General features: G+C 38.7%; 1 protein-coding gene across 1 annotated transcript; it reads left to right on the top strand.

The window, feature by feature from the left end:
* Window positions 1-607: 607 nt before the first annotated feature.
* Window positions 608-7,386, top strand: LOC311248976 (uncharacterized protein). Its single transcript, XM_084338222.1, has 2 exons — window positions 608-723; window positions 5,944-7,386. Exons 1-2 carry the CDS (start codon window positions 669-671, stop codon window positions 6,915-6,917), a joined length of 1,029 nt encoding a protein of 342 aa, XP_084194348.1. The 5' UTR covers window positions 608-668; the 3' UTR covers window positions 6,918-7,386.
* Window positions 7,387-16,719: the final 9,333 nt, after the last annotated feature.

The raw sequence follows: 16,719 nt of genomic DNA, 5'->3' as shown, positions 1-16,719 counted from the left end.
CACTGGCATTTAAAGGGTACAAATAAAACAATTCGTGCACCAGAATGCAGGAAGTGAAGTCTTTGTAACACAAAATCTCCTGGTGGGGGACCCCGCTTAAAAAGTGGCCTGACTAGGGCTATATTTCGCACTATATTTCCTGGCCTGAATGATTTCCCCAGTCTGGCCCTGGTTAAAAGCCTCCAATGCTTATTAGTGTGTGTGCGTTTGAACGTTTGCATGTTTCAACCATACCTTTCCATAAAAAAATAAAAAATACTTGAAACCCTTTTTGTGTGGAATATTTGATGCGGCTCAGCCTCACCCAGACTCTACCTCCAGTGGCCCCCAGGTAAATTGAGTTTGAGACCCCTGGTCTATATATACACCCATGTGTTTTTCTGTTCTTATGAAAATCTTCCTGTCAGGATTTTCCTTCTTTTCCAATTTGTTAGCCTAGGAAAAGAGAGCTACCTGTATAGCTGGTTAAGGACTGATGGTTCTTGCTTGGCTTTCTGTGTTCCTGATGAATTTCAACTGAAAAGTTAGACCTTTGTTTGTTAGGATGAATGTAAAATGTACTGATATTTCTTGTCTTACTTTCCCCCAAGATTGGTCTGAATATGACCACCCTTCATAGCCGCTCACACCTTGGTTTGAGAGAACTGTCTGTCTGTTTGGTGGACTGCATGAAACCATCACAGCTGGACCAAGAGAAGAGCTGTTTGGACTGCATGGAAACAAGTAGGGAAATGTTGACTTTAATCTGTAAACATTATGACTTTATAAGTGATGACTTTAACCTCTTAACCTCTTCCGCCTGTGCGGTCCGTCAGCGGACCGCAAATGACATAATGGTCATAAATGAATATTTCCAGACTGTTCTATAAAACTATCTATTTTAATTTCAAACGTATTCAAGTATAAACATCACAACAGCATTTAGAATGTATATTATCATCAATACGTTACTTTAGGAATAGGTTAAAGTGTTATATAGATAGATTTTCCTTATTGGAATGTCAATGTTATTTCGCGAGAGGCGACCGTTTTGTAAAACCGGGGGGAATAGTTTTTTTGCTGCCATTTTGTAGCGGACTTCCACAGGTCTGGTTCTGCACTGAAATTTGTCAAAACTACACTTCCTGGAAAATTCTATTGGGTTCAAGGTTCATAGTACTTTATGAATTATTTCAATAACTGCTATTATTCGGGATAATTCTACCACAAAAGGTAACGTTTATGACAAATATTGAAACGTAGTTAGTTTATCTTCCCTATTGTTAGCATGTAGCAACAATTAGATCTGAAATTAGTTTCAAAATGGTTGCACCCTAATCATAAAAAAGCTACTGTATTTACAGTAGATTTCATTATCTGTTCTTATGCATGCCTGGTGATACTAAATCCAAATTAAACTCGGGCATTTGAAAGATAATATATGTATATATCAGGGATGTGATTTCGGAATTCCGGTTTTTCTGACCTAAATTAGTGACTCACGTGAATCATGCAGAAAAGCAATAAAACATTGGGAGGGGGTGTCATGGTCAATATTGAGCCGCGGCACCGGCTTTTTAGAAAGAAGCCAAGCCCAGACGCAGTCACACATAGGGTTCGGCACCGAAAACCGGTTCTAATTAGGAACCGGTTCTGGAACCGGAAGTAACATAATATCTGAATTTTTTTTTACTTTGTTAATTAATACCCTAGTTACAGTACAGCAACCAAATTAAACTATCAAGTCAACTGAAAATGTGAATAGTATGTTTAAAAAAAATAAAAAAATCTCCTGCGAAATAAGCTGTGACCTGCACCTCATTGGTGACGAGCGCAATCTCCGCTACGCCACCTGACCACCTTCCTATTCTATATTCTATAATAATATTTCAAATTGCATTGGTCCGGATGGGAGAATTCAGTACTGTATCTACAGAACCTTCTGTTTAATCATCTTCCCTTTATTAATTTCCTTCTGATCTTTTCTACACATTATCTCAAGAAGGTACTGAACGAGATCAGTGGCAGTTTTTAATGTTTGGCCATTATTAGCATGGTGTTCACTGTCAAAGATGCAAAGAAAAATCATAATTCATATTCTCCTTTGTTTCATCACAATTTAAGCAAGCCTAGTAATAGACACAATATTTCTAACACTTTGAATACATTCCCTGAGGTCCATAGATGTCCCTAGATACCAAGAATATGCAAATGGCCTTGTAGAAGTGGAGCAATATTCCATTTACCTAGGTATATATTTTAGGCGGATTTTCAGAAAATATTCCACAGTGGAACAGGTTAACACTTTCATTGCCACTTGTTAACATGGTAAAACGTGGTTGGATGCCAGCACCCACTTCAATGATAGCATTGTGAACGCATAATCTATGGATTAAATTATGGCTATGTGTCTAATCTGCCCGTCGCTTATCAATGACTTTTTTGCAGTCAACATTGTCGAAACGAATTGTTTTTTAATCTGTTCATTTCCGTTTTATAGCATTTTGAAAAGCCGCCGTTTTCTTGAAAGTTTCAGGAAAATAGAAAGATTCCGTCAAAAAACGGCATACTGGAATATTCTGGAATACACAAAAAACATTGTAATTTTTCGGCTTTCAAATAAACGCTAGATTATTCTCGAAGTCAACTTCCTGTCTGTTGTTGCTACGCAACTGCAGCGTGGGGGGAAACTGTCCTGCCTGGTACATTGTGTACGCTTCATTTAGTGGAGAAACTGATCTTTTAAAGCGGCAAATTAAAGACAATCAAGCGGAATTTTCTTCAGTCCTTCACAATGCCAAAGAGCTGCTGTGTTACGCGTTGTACTAATGACAAAAACAGAAATCCAAATCGCAAGTTTTATACCATCACGGAGGAAAAAGTGGCTGGCAGCTAACGTTAGCTACGTTAACCTAGAGAAATAGCTACATGCTGAGCTAACGTTAATTATATCATATCGAACCGATAGGAGCTCATCTTATCTAATCTTACGTGGATGTTTGATCGGGTAGTGGCACACGTGGTACCACCACGTAAGATTAGATAAGATAAGCTCCTATCGGTTCGATATGATGTAATTAACGTTAGCTTAGCATGTAGCTACCACGACCACAACACCAGAGGGAGTTAGCTGAACGTTAGCCGCCAGCCACTTTTTCCTCCGTGATGCATCAGCTGGTATTATATAAAACTTGCGATTTGGATTTCTGTGTTTGTTATTAGTACAAAACGTAACACAGCAGCTTCAATTTGGGTATTCGAGCACAAACTACATTGGAATATCGACGAAACTTTACTTGGTCCCAAGAAAGAAGATTGGTTTTGAAAATGTTCAGGTTTTTTTCTTAACACTTTGAGTGCCAAGCGACGAGATGTCGTTATTTTTCTTATTAGCGATTTCCATTCATATTTCATCAATCTAGCCTCACGTTACCACTGGGACTGGCTTTGAGCTCGAACAGGGAAAATACCGCCCCCTATCGTCTCTCCGGATGGTATTGCACTCATTGGAATGGAGTCAATAAAAACGCATGGAGAAAAAAAAGTCTGGCTTCCAAATTTTACTTGTCAGGCATGTAATCCGAGCCTACTGCAGTCATCATCGCCCACCATCAGAACAGCGGAGAATATGTGTTTCGACCACCCAGCGTTGGATCAATAAACGCGATCGATATTTGGAATGGCGATCAGGAATTGGAATAATCTTTTTGGAGAACATCTGATCTGAGGTAAGGAATCTATTTTACCTGTCTTGGGATAATCGGAGCTATTTTCACAGATATATCAACGTGTGTGTGCGATCAGGAAATAAGATAATCGATTTTTCAGCCCGCTTCTATAGCGTGCATAAGTATACATACTATCGATAATCTAGCGATTATTTGAAAACGATTCATAAATAGACAGAAATATGACCGTGTTTCGTGTATTCCAGTAAAGGGCGATTCATGTGGAATCTTTTTTTTTTCTGAAACTTTCAAAAAACGAGCATTTTTCAAAATGGTATAAAACAGAAATGAACCGATACAAATAAAGGAAATCCGTTTCGACAATGTTGACTGCAAACAAGTCATTGATAAGCGACGGGCGTATTAGACACATAATTTAAGATGTAGTTTATGCGTTCACAAATATGATCGCTCTGTCATTGAATAGAGCGCTGGCACGCAACAGGGTACCTAGGCATGGCACTGCTGGCACGGAAAGTGTTAAGGCGCAATCACATCCCTGATATATAAATGTGCGAATTGGCTATAATAAGGTAATTTATAAGCCTGCTATTTTTTGTATTTTTTTTTTTTATTTTTTTTTAAACAAACACATAAACAAACATGACAACACACAATAAGATATACAAGCATTAGTTGACAGTGCACATCCAATGAAATCACATTTTAGTTAATTGTCTTATACAGGATATACCCCCAATACCTGCTATCTAATACCCTACACACATATGCTCTAGCTCGTACCCCCCCTCCCGGGACCCCCCATTGGATAATCCATCCATTATCCCTCGCTCCTAACCAGACACTACCATTATATGCTAGCTTTTATTTTCTCCACCACTTCTAACCACAATGTCATTTTGGATTCATTGAGACCCAAAATTCTTGCTGTAGATATTTCTTGATAGATCACATCGAGATATGTAATAATCCAGACCTTTTGGCAAATTTTTTCCGGTTGGAACCATCGTGATGCTATCAGCTTTTTAGCCACTGTGATACCCGATAAAACCAATCTCTTTAGCTGTGTATGTACTGCACACTCAAAAACATCATTCAGCAGTAATACAGAGGGGTGTACAGGTATATTCCAAGTTAAGAGATTTGATAATTGCTGGGTCACCTCTTTCCAGAATATCTTAACTGGTGGGCAGTCCCAGTACATGTGCATAAATGTCCCCTCGTCCCCATTTGTACATAAGGAGCATTTGGAGTCTTGTATAAGACCCATTTTTTTCAGTCTTATAGGAGTCAAGTATGTCCTGTGAATATAGTTAAGATTGATTTGTTGATGGTCCGGGTTCCTTGATGTGAGTCGAACATTTGCCCAGGCTTCTTGCCAATCAAAATGACTTTCCAGGTAATAATATTTCAAATTGCATTGGTCCGGATGGGAGAATTCAGTACTGTATCTACAGAACCTTCTGTTTAATCATCTTCTCTTTATTCATTTCCTTAGAAGGTACTGAACGAGATCAGTGGCAGTTTTTAATGTTTGGTCATTATTAGCATGGTGTTATTCACTGTCAAAGATGGAAAGAAAAATCATAATTCATATTATTCTTTGTTTCATCACAATTTAAGCAAGGCTAGTAATAGACACAATATTTCTGACACTGGGAATACATTCACTGAGGTCCATAGATGTCCCTAGATACCAAGAAAATGTAGAAGTGGAGCAATATTCCATTTACTTTTCCATTTTAGGCGGATTTTCAGAAAATAGGCTCCGGGTGGAAGAGGTTAAGCCAGACTCTAAATTTGCCTAAAAGGAATATTGCTCCACTTCTACAAGGACCATTTGCATGTTCTTGGTATCTAGGGACATCTATGGACCTCAGGGAATGTATTCCCAGTGTCAGAAATATTGTCTGTTACTAGCCTTGCTTAAATTGTAATGAACCAAAGGAGAATATACATTCTTTTATAAAGACATTTAATTCACTTTGAAGGTGAATAAGACCATGCTAACATTGACCAGACGTCAAAAATCCAGGTGCTCATTCAGCACCTTCTTGAGATCAAGTGTACAAAAAACTAAAAACGCAACATTATGTCATACAGTCTAGAGATTGATTTTTGACGTTATGTCATTTTGGGACCGGTATCGGACCCGTCTGGCTTAAGAGGTTAAACTATAAAACCCAGCTACGTACCATTATAAACCTCTTACATGGAAATTAAAGCTGAATAAAATCACCATCTCTCCTTCCTCTTGACACTCTTCTCCATCCAGAGAGCTGTCCTGTCAGGCCTGGGAAGAAACCAAGCGGCTTGGATGGAAGAAAAGGTCTCTGCTGTGACCAGTGTGGAAAAAGCTTCAGTTCAAAGGGCAATCTCAATAAACACCAACGCATTCACACAGGAGAGAAGCTCTACTCCTGTGACCAGTGTGAGAAGAGCTTTGGTGTACTGTCTCATCTGAAAACACACCAGAGAATTCACACAGGAGAGAAGCTCTACTCCTGTGACCAGTGTGAGAAGAGCTTCAGTCAACTGGCTAATCTGAAATCACACCAGAGAATTCACACAGGAGAGAAGCCTTACTCCTGTGACCAGTGTGAGAAGAGCTTCAGTCAACTGGCTAATCTGAAATCACACCAGAGAATTCACACAGGAGAGAAGCCCTACTCCTGTGACCAGTGTGAGAAGAGCTTCAGTCAGCTGAATATTCTGAAATCACACCAGAGAATTCACACAGGAGAAAAACCCTACTCATGTGACCAGTGTGGAAAGAGCTTTATTAGGCTGCATAGTCTGAAATCACACCAGAGAATTCACACAGGAGAGAAGCCCTACTCCTGTGACCAGTGTGGAAAAAGCTGTAGTTCAAAGAGCAATCTCGATAAACACCAACGCATTCACACAGGAGAGAAGCCATACTCCTGTGACCAGTGTGGAAAGAGCTTCAGTCAACTGGCTAATCTGAAATCACACCAGAGAATTCACACAGGAGAGAAGCCCTACTCCTGTGACCAGTGTGGGAAGAGATTTCGGCACCTGGGTAATCTGCAAACACACCAGAGAATTCACACAGGATGGAAGCCCTACTTTTGTGACCAGTGTGAGAAGAGCTTTATTGGACTGTCTCATCTGAAATTACACCAGAGAATTCACACAGGAGAAAAGCCCTACTCCTGTGACCAGTGTGAGAAGAGCTTCAGTCAACTGGGTAATCTGAAATCACACCAGAGAATTCACACAGGATGAAAGCCCTACTTTTGTGACCAGTGTGAGAAGAGCTTCAGTCAACTGGGTAGTCTGAAATCACACCAGAGAATTCACACAGGATGGAATCCCTACTCCTGTGACCTGTGTGAGAAGAGCTTTAGTCATTTGTCTAATCTGAAATCGCACCAGATAATTCACACAGGAGAGAAGCCGCATCATTGTGGTTTGTGTGATAAGAGATTCAGTAGATTAGCATATTTCAGAAAACATGAGAAAATACACTGTTTAGAAAGTAAAGTACTTATAGTATAAAAGTACTTCTACCGGGGGCTGGGTATGTAATCCCAACACTGTACGCTGATTGGTGCTGACAAATATACTGTATTATGAAAAAGAGGTGTGTTTCTGTTTATCAAGATATGACTAACGCAGAACTATAAGAACCCTGTTCTCGAGTACAGAAACGTCTTTTTTGGTCGCTCTTTTTTACCTTGAAAACCTTTAACTATACCTGTAGACTTGTTGGAATAATTGTGCATTCTTTTCTATGACTATCTTCTTCACACTGTATTCTTTTTCAAATTAAAACTTCACTTTTTAAAAAGGACCATTTCTTCTCTTTATTAAAACTTTTAACTGGATTGGATTAGTGGGGTATTGACAGGCTTTTAATGAACCTTGGATATCGTCTGCGGTCTGCCACTCTTCATATGCTGGTAAGCCAACTACAAACGGGAAGGTATAGTGTCTTGTAAAATATGACTTTGTTACTCAAGTTAGTCTTCTGTCTCTAGGAGCTTGAGTCAGGCTGACCCATAGGTCACTTGCTTTTGTGACTCTTTTATCTCCATTTCAAAGTTGTGCGGTGTATTGGGACTTGAATATGGATGTTTTAAATGTGAGCTTTTCCCTATGATGGCGAGCACTATCTTGTCTGTTTAGATTTGAAGAGCTGTGCTTGGCTCTCCGCTCATTTTTGTGATGGTTTTTAAACCATAGAGGTTTATTATTGTTCTTCTGGAGAAAGATGACATAAATACTGCATTCAGTATTTCCAGGCTTTTTTAAATCCTCAAACAAAAGTATCAACTTGTCTATCATGGTATATGTGTAAAGATGTCTATTTTTGCTCTAAGCGAGAGTGAAAGGGAAGGAATTTTGTAGTTTATTACTCAAAGAAGGAGGTATCCTGCCAGCAGACATTTGGTTATTTACATCCTAGGATTAACAACATCTGTCAAGTGTGGTATTTCAAATGCACTGGATAAACTGACTATGAAATGATTATCTAATGATTATCATTGTTTGTTTGCTAAATAAAATATAGACTCTGCAACCCTCACCAAGCCTAGCAACCTTGCGAGGGAGGACAGAGCGAGCATCAGATACTTTGTGTTCGACAGATTCATGATATGAATGGGGGTCTGAAGGCTAAGCATACAGGACGCTGTATGCTGAGCAGCCAAACCACCGGTTTATGGGTTTGTTGAACTAATCAGAAGGTCTGGGGCTTAATACAAGAACCCCTACAGCTGTAGCCAGTGTTAGAAGAGTTCCACTCATAATTAGGGCTGTCACTAATGACTTTTGTTATTGATTAATCAGTTGATTATTTTATCGATTAGTTGATTAATCATTAAACCATTAATTTACCAGAAAAATCAATTTTTCTGGTAATATTTAGATAAAAAAAAAAATAACTACCAGCCAGAGAGATTATTACCGGCCATAAATAGCTTTTTAGTATATTTCCATGAATTATGATATGTATTGTGTGCTATGGTAGTGCTTGTGCCAGCACAGGAGATACGATTACATTTTTTTTTTATAAATAGGCTATATACATATTTAAATCAATATCTTCCTTTTGAATAAAATAGGCTCATGAATCAGGATTGTTAAAGCTAATTAGCCTAATCCATGTGAAAAAGAGTAGCATATAGTAAATGTATGCACACACACGAGAGGGAGAATAGCTTATAGCAGACTTACTGATGTTACACTATTTTTGCTAATGAAGTGAAATATTTATCATCAACTATCAGGGTGACAATATTGTCACAAGGAAAGATGAAATTAAATACCTGGGTTCCATCCTAGAGGCAAATCTTTCCTGTGACAAAATGGCATCCAATGTAATCAAAAAGGTCAACCAACGAACAAGATTCTTGTACCGGATCTCCTCTCTGGTAAACAAGAGCACTCATTCAAAGGTACTGCGACTATGCCTGCACCTCATGGTACCAAAGCACCTCAAAGGCACTAAAAACAAGATTACAAACATCACAAAACAAACTGGTCAGACTACTGCTTGACCTCACTCCTAAAACCCACCTCACCCCTGCCCACTTTGACAACCTAGGATGGCTTAGAGTAGACTACAGAGTACAGCAACTTGCAATGGGCCTGGTCTACAAGATACACTACACCACTAAGGTACCCATGTACATGTCGAAATACTTCCCAAAGGTCAGTGAATACCACAACCACAACACCAGAGGGAGTTCCACAAATCATGTTCAACTCAGATTAAACTATGTTTTTCTATTTTTAATAACGACTCAGAATGATTTATGATTTATCTTTTGTCCTTTAATATTTTCCATAACACACGTTGCGCATGTTATGACTTTGAGCGTCTGCCATTTCCACCGCAAAAGGCACATACAATTAACAATACCACGCGTTGAACATGAATATGCAAATTGACTACATTTACTTGTCGAATCATGACAGCCCTACTCATAATGAATGTGTGGCCCAGTGTTAAAAACGCTTCAGTACATCATTACAGCTATATCGGTCCATCAACAATCATAAGAATAATATTTGACCGTTCTTTTGAAATGAAAAACTACTACCAAGAGCTTTTGACCTGCACAGAAGCCTCTGTGAGAGAGAAGCAGTACTAGCATAGACACAGTTGTCATTGACGACAACAGTTGTGTTTTTGTCGCTCTGAGTGAGACAGACAGTGTGGATGTTCCTGGGACAATGTGTCATTGGTATAAGAGTGAACACACATTGTTCTAGTGTTTTAAATACTGGGATCATAGGAACTTTCTGACCTCAGTATGGGGTGACCATCCAAAAGCCAAGCTAGTTAACAAACGTGGTGTGTACACTAGGGCTGACCTTCGAATTTTTTTTTGGAATTCGAAGCTTCGGGGCCGAGATTCGATTTTAATTCGAAGCTTCGAGATACAAAAAAATTATTATTATAAATCTTTTATTTGTTTTTTATGTTGTGGGACTTGTACAGCAATTTGTTCAACTTTGTCAGTGCTTTTTAAATCTTAGACAAACAAAACACTTTGCTTTCATGAAATATTGTAAGCCGTCATTGGAGGCAGCAGCACAATGAACACAAATCTGTCAGTGCCGAGTCCGACCTCATCTTAAATAACAAACAGCATTGCTTGTTGTAGTTAACAAAGAGAGGCAGAGTTGATTTTGTAAAAAAAATTAAAATCATATATATATATATTTTTTAATAATCAAATAACATTTTCATATTCGAATCCCATGCCCATCGAACGAAGCTTCGAATTATTTAAGACAGCCCTAGTGTACACACTGGAGGGGAAACTGCTTCTGGTAATGACTTTTATATTTTTATGTGGACACTATTGATGTATTGAACTAATGTCACATATTGTCAACATTCCTAGTAGGACATGTTTTTTACTTTCACAAGAATACGTTTTTATTTTAGAGTAATGTTCCATGTATTGTCTTCATTTGTATTCTATTAAAGACGGTTGTCACTTTAAGTAGCCTTTTCCACTTAGTTGTCTGTTTTTACTTTTATTGGATTGTGTATTGCATGGAATGTTGTTGTTGCCGTGCTGTCTTTGAGATGTTTTGTTTTTGTTGTTTGTTGTTTTTGTTACTCGTGAAGCTACAAATATGAATTGCCCCACGCGGGATCAATAAAGTTGTCTGAATCTGAATGGATGTTTCTTTATATGAATTTATCATCTTTAGTGGTTTTTCTACCATCTAACTGCTTGTTAATAACTATTTTGTCGTTATTGTGTGTATATTGACAAGCAGTGTTGGGACTAACGCGTTACAAAGTAACTTTTAGCGGTAACTAGTACTTTTTAAATTCAGTAACTCTGTTACCGTTACTAAATGTTTCGTTACTGCGTTATTTGTATTGGTAGCAAGCGATAGCGAGCAGTCCTGACTCAGTCATGTGTGCGGAGAGTGGGGAGACACGTGGGCGTGTTTGTTTACAAACTGCTACTACACTCGCGTCACGTCGCCAATAAACATAATCGTTTCAAGACATTGCGTCGGTCTGAGAGAAGAATCAAGCATCGGCGGAAATACATTTGGACTGCAGTATTCTGTTGTGGATGGTTAAAACCTTTGTTTACATATTGTGGTGTGGATTAAAACGTTCGTTTCTGGACCCGTTTTCTGCCTGGCTGAAATCAAGCTGGCGGGCTCGTTCAGAAGTTGAACACAGCTACAACCTCCACCACAAGTCTCTGTAAGTAAGCTAGCTAATGGCTAATGCATCCTTACACTACTGGCAAGTATTTTCATATCTTATTCTTAACCAATGTTGCAACTTGCAAGGCGCTTATAATGAAACGTTCCAACAGCATTCATTCTACCTAGCGTGCACTTATTTTCAACCTAGAACCTATGCTCTCTCTCTCATTCTCATTGATTATGTTACCAGGAAGGGCTCAGAGCCATCTCTCAATATTCTTCATCAAACAAGACCTCATACAGGCAACCACGTGTGTGTGTGTGTGTGTATGTATGTATTTCTGTTGTGTGTGTGCATTCAGAAAGAGGGAGAGATTGAGAGAGAGAGGGAGCGAGAAAGAGAGTGGGAGAGACCGTGAGTAAGGTATTGTAGAGAGATAGAGAGAAAAAATGCTCTACACTTCAAGCCCAGTGTGTGTGTGTGTGTGTGCGAGAGAGAGAGGGAGGAAGGAAGGAAGGAAGGGGTGGGGAGTGAGGAAGAAGCGGAGAATGAGAGACGGCGAGCAAGAGACATACTAGGAGAGAGAGTGGAAACTGTCAAACTAGTGGAAACTGTCAAAATGATCAACAGATGTTGACTAAGAATCTAAGGGATTTTTGTAAGGGATGGGAGCAATATATTGTTTTAAAGTAACTAAATAGTTACTTTTCACAGTAACGCATTACTTTTGGGTGTAAGTAACTAGTAAAGTAACTGAGTTACTTTTGAAATGAAGTAACTAGTAAAGTAACTGAGTTACTATTTTTCAGTAACTAGCACAACACTGTTGACGAGTAATGGCTGTAGCATTGATGAAACTATCAAAACGTTATAGGGTTGGAATCCACTTTCAATTCAATCAATTAAAATTAAAAAAAACTAATAGTTTACTTTCTGATGATGGAACATCCATTCACATTTACTTGGGTCATTAGGTTGGATAGTAAAAAAAAATTATCACATAACTTGTACAATATTTTAAATTAAATCTTGAATTAAAAACTTAATTGATCCCAACTCTGAAACATTCTCATTAGAATGTATGATTAGCTAATAATATGGATGAATTGTAAGAGTCAAGATAAGTGGGAAAGTGTGAATTGATGTCTTAGAAGTAACTAACTCAGAAGTATGAAAATTAAATATTACATTTTAACCTACTTTGTATGAAAGGCTTCATCTTCTGAATGCAACATTTTTTGAAAATGTTCTGCTGTTGACTAGAACGTTTAGAAACGCCTTCAAACAATATGTGAAATAATAAATAAATAAAATATTGTACTACTATCCATCTTGCTAATATGTCTAATTGTCTATACTACTACGAAGACCCAAAAACACCAGGGCCCTCATTCATCAACGTGTCTTACGCACAGATATGTGCTTAACCTGTGCGTACGACCATTTCTAAGCAAAGAGTGGGATTCATCAATTTCAACTTGAACTTGACTTCGTGCTTATGTGTACGCACAGCTCGGAGCACACTTAGCTGACGCCCAGTGGTAGAATATATTATTACAACAAGGAAATGAGCTTCTGTGCATTAGTTTCAACACTGGCATGTTCTGTATGAACCGTAATTCATTATAGTTCATTGTAAAATAGCAACAGTAGTGTAATTATGGTCAAAACCCTATAAATAGCATTTGGAATAATAGATCTTTCTCTCAGAATGAATGCAGCATGGTTTATATAGCGTTATCGGAATATACGGGGTGTACTGACTGACTGCGCTCCGCGTAGCTCAACTCGTTATTATTTTGCGCACAGACCGCAGAAACACGGGAACGTTTTGATTATATTTAAAAGGCTTTACGTTAAACGAAACAAGTGGAATTTCGAAGCTGTAAGCAGAATACAAGTCATATGAACACCCACGATATAGTGTTCTTCCCCCTTTTTACTGTATAAGAAAGAATAAAAAAACGCATTGCAATGATACCAGGGTGTATGTGTATTACAAAACCCTTGCAATAATGTGTCTTAAGTGAATGAAAAGCATACAAGAGCATATCGTGTGGGTGATATGACTTGTATTATGCTTACAGAATTCCACGTATTTAGTTTTACAATGTCAAAGCCTTTTAATGTAAATCAAAACGTTCCCGTATTTCTGCAATCTATGTGCAAAATAATAACGAGTTGAGTTCTAACAAAGAACATATTACATGCTGGTATGCTGATAGAGTAAACTATTATATGATATGATATAAGGTATACACTGGTCCGTCGCATACACTGGTATGCGCAAGTTACTGTTGCATAATGTAGGCTATGGCTGCTATTATATGTAATCCATATAGGCTACCTAATAGTATATGATTTTTAGAGGCATCTATTTTGTTGTCGGTAATACCGACAACAAAATAGATGCCTCTAAAAATCATATAGCCAATCGAACACAACTAATAAAGGCATTCATATTACAGCACGGTTGTAATGACACACAACCAACGCCAAACAGTGGTCAACGAACGGTCTTTATTAGTATTTTGAGCTGTCCAGGCAGAATTGCAGCAATGGTCTTAGGGAGCCGTTGATATCTGACATCACCGTTTACAAGTCCGCCTTTTATTTATCCCATAACACGCGTTGTCTTCTTGGTTCGACAGCAGTGAACAATCTCCGTGAAGTTTCTCAGAGTTCCACTCGGGTCAGTCCATTATTTCACATCCCATGGGGGGTGTTTCATCACTTTCATGACCATATATGGATAATCATGCACGAGCATTGACGGTAGAACAAAGAGGTATTCATCAACACGGAGGAGCATAGGACCTGTGTACGCACGGTTGATGAATCCCAATATTTCTGTGCGTGCACTGATTCTAAATTCTGTGCTTACGTGTGGAAATAGAACATTTTCTACGCCACGTCGATGAATGAGGGCCCTGGAGAAGAGACACTGAGCAGGAACTCAAGACAAGGGGACTGACGTGGAAACAGCTGCAGAGGATGGCGCAAGACAGACGGGGGTGGAAACTTTTCATCAATGGCCTATGTTCCGAAAGGAATAAAAAGGCCTAAGTCAAGTAAGTAAAAGTCTATACTACTATGCACTCGAGTGTAACATTCAAGCTTGATATTATTTTATTAACAACTGACCCTTAGCTGCCACAGATGACATGCTGTTCACAATCTGTAAGTCGCTTTGGATAAAAGCCTCAGCTAAATGACTAAACTGTAAAATGTGAAAATTCAAAACTTCATTGTTGTTGTTTATTTATCCTGATGAGTCACTGAGAAATAAATCAACTAACTTTTTTCTCCTTTTTAATTTTTTTTTATAAACAATCCCTTACAAGGTCAAACATGTACATTCAGTTGAAAAGATTGCTCCAGGTAAAAAGTTGAGACCAAAAATACATGAAGCAAAAAAGTAGAAAATAGTGTTAAAACGGTTCAACCTTGAATTCTGGTTAGAAGGGTCATCTTAGAAATTACATTGAATCAACATTTAATAACAGCCACACTTTAGAAAGAGGTTATTGAACAGTGTATAATTATTACAGTATGTTTTCAGAACTGTCAAGATATTTTATTGGAAACATATAAAGTATTAAAAAAATCTAAAAGGTACAGCTTTTATTTACATAGACTCCCAAACATACAAACAACATCCTCCTTGAATTATAATCTCACATCCATTGGTCTTCCATGTACATAATACAAAGACGGAATGTACAACACTGTTAAACAGACATAAATAATAAAGTAAAAAAACATAAAACAATTGTCATACCTAAAAAAATAAAAATAGAAAATACTAACTAAAGCAAAAATGTGCGACATGGGCTCAGAGACCCTCCTTGAACCTCTTTCCTCCTTTACCCTTCGCCCTCTTGTGTTGCATTTGTTTCTTCCTCTGTGATGTAGTTCTCGTGCCCCTTATAATCCTCCCACTTTCCCCATCTTTCCTCAAATTTCTCCTCCTGTAGCCTCAGCATGTGTGTTATCCTCTCCATATCCTGTATCTCCTCTACTATTCCTACCCATTGTGCTATTGTTGGTGGATCTTCCTTGTACCACAGTCTCGTTATTGCTTTTCTGGTCGATATCAGCATTATCTTTATTAAATATTTGTCCCCCCCTTGTATACCCTCATGCGTCAGGTCCCCTAAGTATAGCACCAGTCCCGTTTGGGGTAACCCGTATCCTATTATTCTGGTTATTGCCTCCCCTATCTCCTCCCAATACCCCTTCAGCTTCTGACATCCCCATAATACATGCGTGTGATTTGCCCCCTCCTTCCCACATCCTCCAGCATGCCCTTTGTGTTGGTGCATACTTTCCCTTCAACTCCGGGGTTATAAAGAACCTGATTATGTTTTTCCATCCAAATTCCTTCCATACCCTTGATCCTGTTGTTGAGTGCTGCACCTCGCATATGTTATCCCATTCCTTCTCTGTTATTCCCATCTCTAGTTCTCTCTCCCGTTTCTCCCTTATATAGTCGGTCGTGTGTCCCTTGCTGGCCATTATAGCCCGGTACAGTGCTGATATTACCCTTCCTTTCCCTCCTTCGTACGCCCTTACTATCATCCTGATTATTCCATTCTGTTCTTCGTCCTTGTCCCCTCTTATTTCTTTGTTATAGTAATCTCTAATCTGTAGATATCTGAAGTGGTCCGTTTTCTAGTCCAAATTTCTCCTTTAATTTTTGTAGGGTCTGCATTTCCCCCTTCTCAAGTTCTTTAATAGTTGTCATACAGAAGTACAGAATACTTTCATACAAAATGCTTCTTACTGTTACGCTCCAGAGACTGTGCTAGACAAGATAGTATCAAATAACATAATAACATAATATAGCATGAATTTAGATCATTTTGCATATCGCTGTTGCCCCACCCCTTTCCCACCTTCTGAATCCATGGTCCACCCTCCCTGGTTCGAGCCTCTTGTCATGTGCTACCCATCTCAGAACCCCTGACTGCTTCCCCAATTTGTGTGCTTTTACTACTCTGTTCCATATAATCAAGGTGCACTTGGTGATTGAATCTAACAGTTCCTCTTTTTCCTTGAATAGTTCCCTATCCCCTACCAGAACCTGAACTTTGTATCCCCCCCTTCTTTTTCAATGTCTTTCCATCTGGCCTCATAGTTGTCCTTGCACCAGCACGTCACTGCTCTCAGCTGTGCTGCATAATAATAGTCTTGTAGGCTGGGTACTGCCATTCCCCCCTTTTCCTTCGGTAGTTGCAGTGTTTTATATCTGACCCGTGGTCTTCTCCCTGCCCATATGAACCTTGATATCAGTCTGTCCCACTCCCTGAATTGGTTCTGTGGTATCTGTATCGGTAGTGACTGAAACAGGTATAGTAACCTTGATAGTATGTTCATCTTAATAACCTCTAT

This window comes from Notolepis coatsorum, assembly GCF_963971535.1.
Source record: "Notolepis coatsorum genome assembly, chromosome: 2".
NCBI classification, from domain to species: domain Eukaryota; kingdom Metazoa; phylum Chordata; class Actinopteri; order Aulopiformes; family Paralepididae; genus Notolepis; species Notolepis coatsorum.
This window is presented reverse-complemented; position numbering and strand designations above follow the sequence as displayed.

What these genes read in the sequence shown, in the direction of transcription:
- LOC311248976 (XM_084338222.1), top strand. Translation starts at nt 669, where the DNA reads ATGAAACCATCACAGCTGGACCAAGAGAAGAGCTGTTTGGACTGCATG. An exon ending in TTTGGACTGCATGGAAACAA is followed by an intron (nt 724 to 5,943) that starts GTAGGGAAATGT and finishes TTCTCCATCCAG; the next exon opens with AGAGCTGTCCTGTCAGGCCT.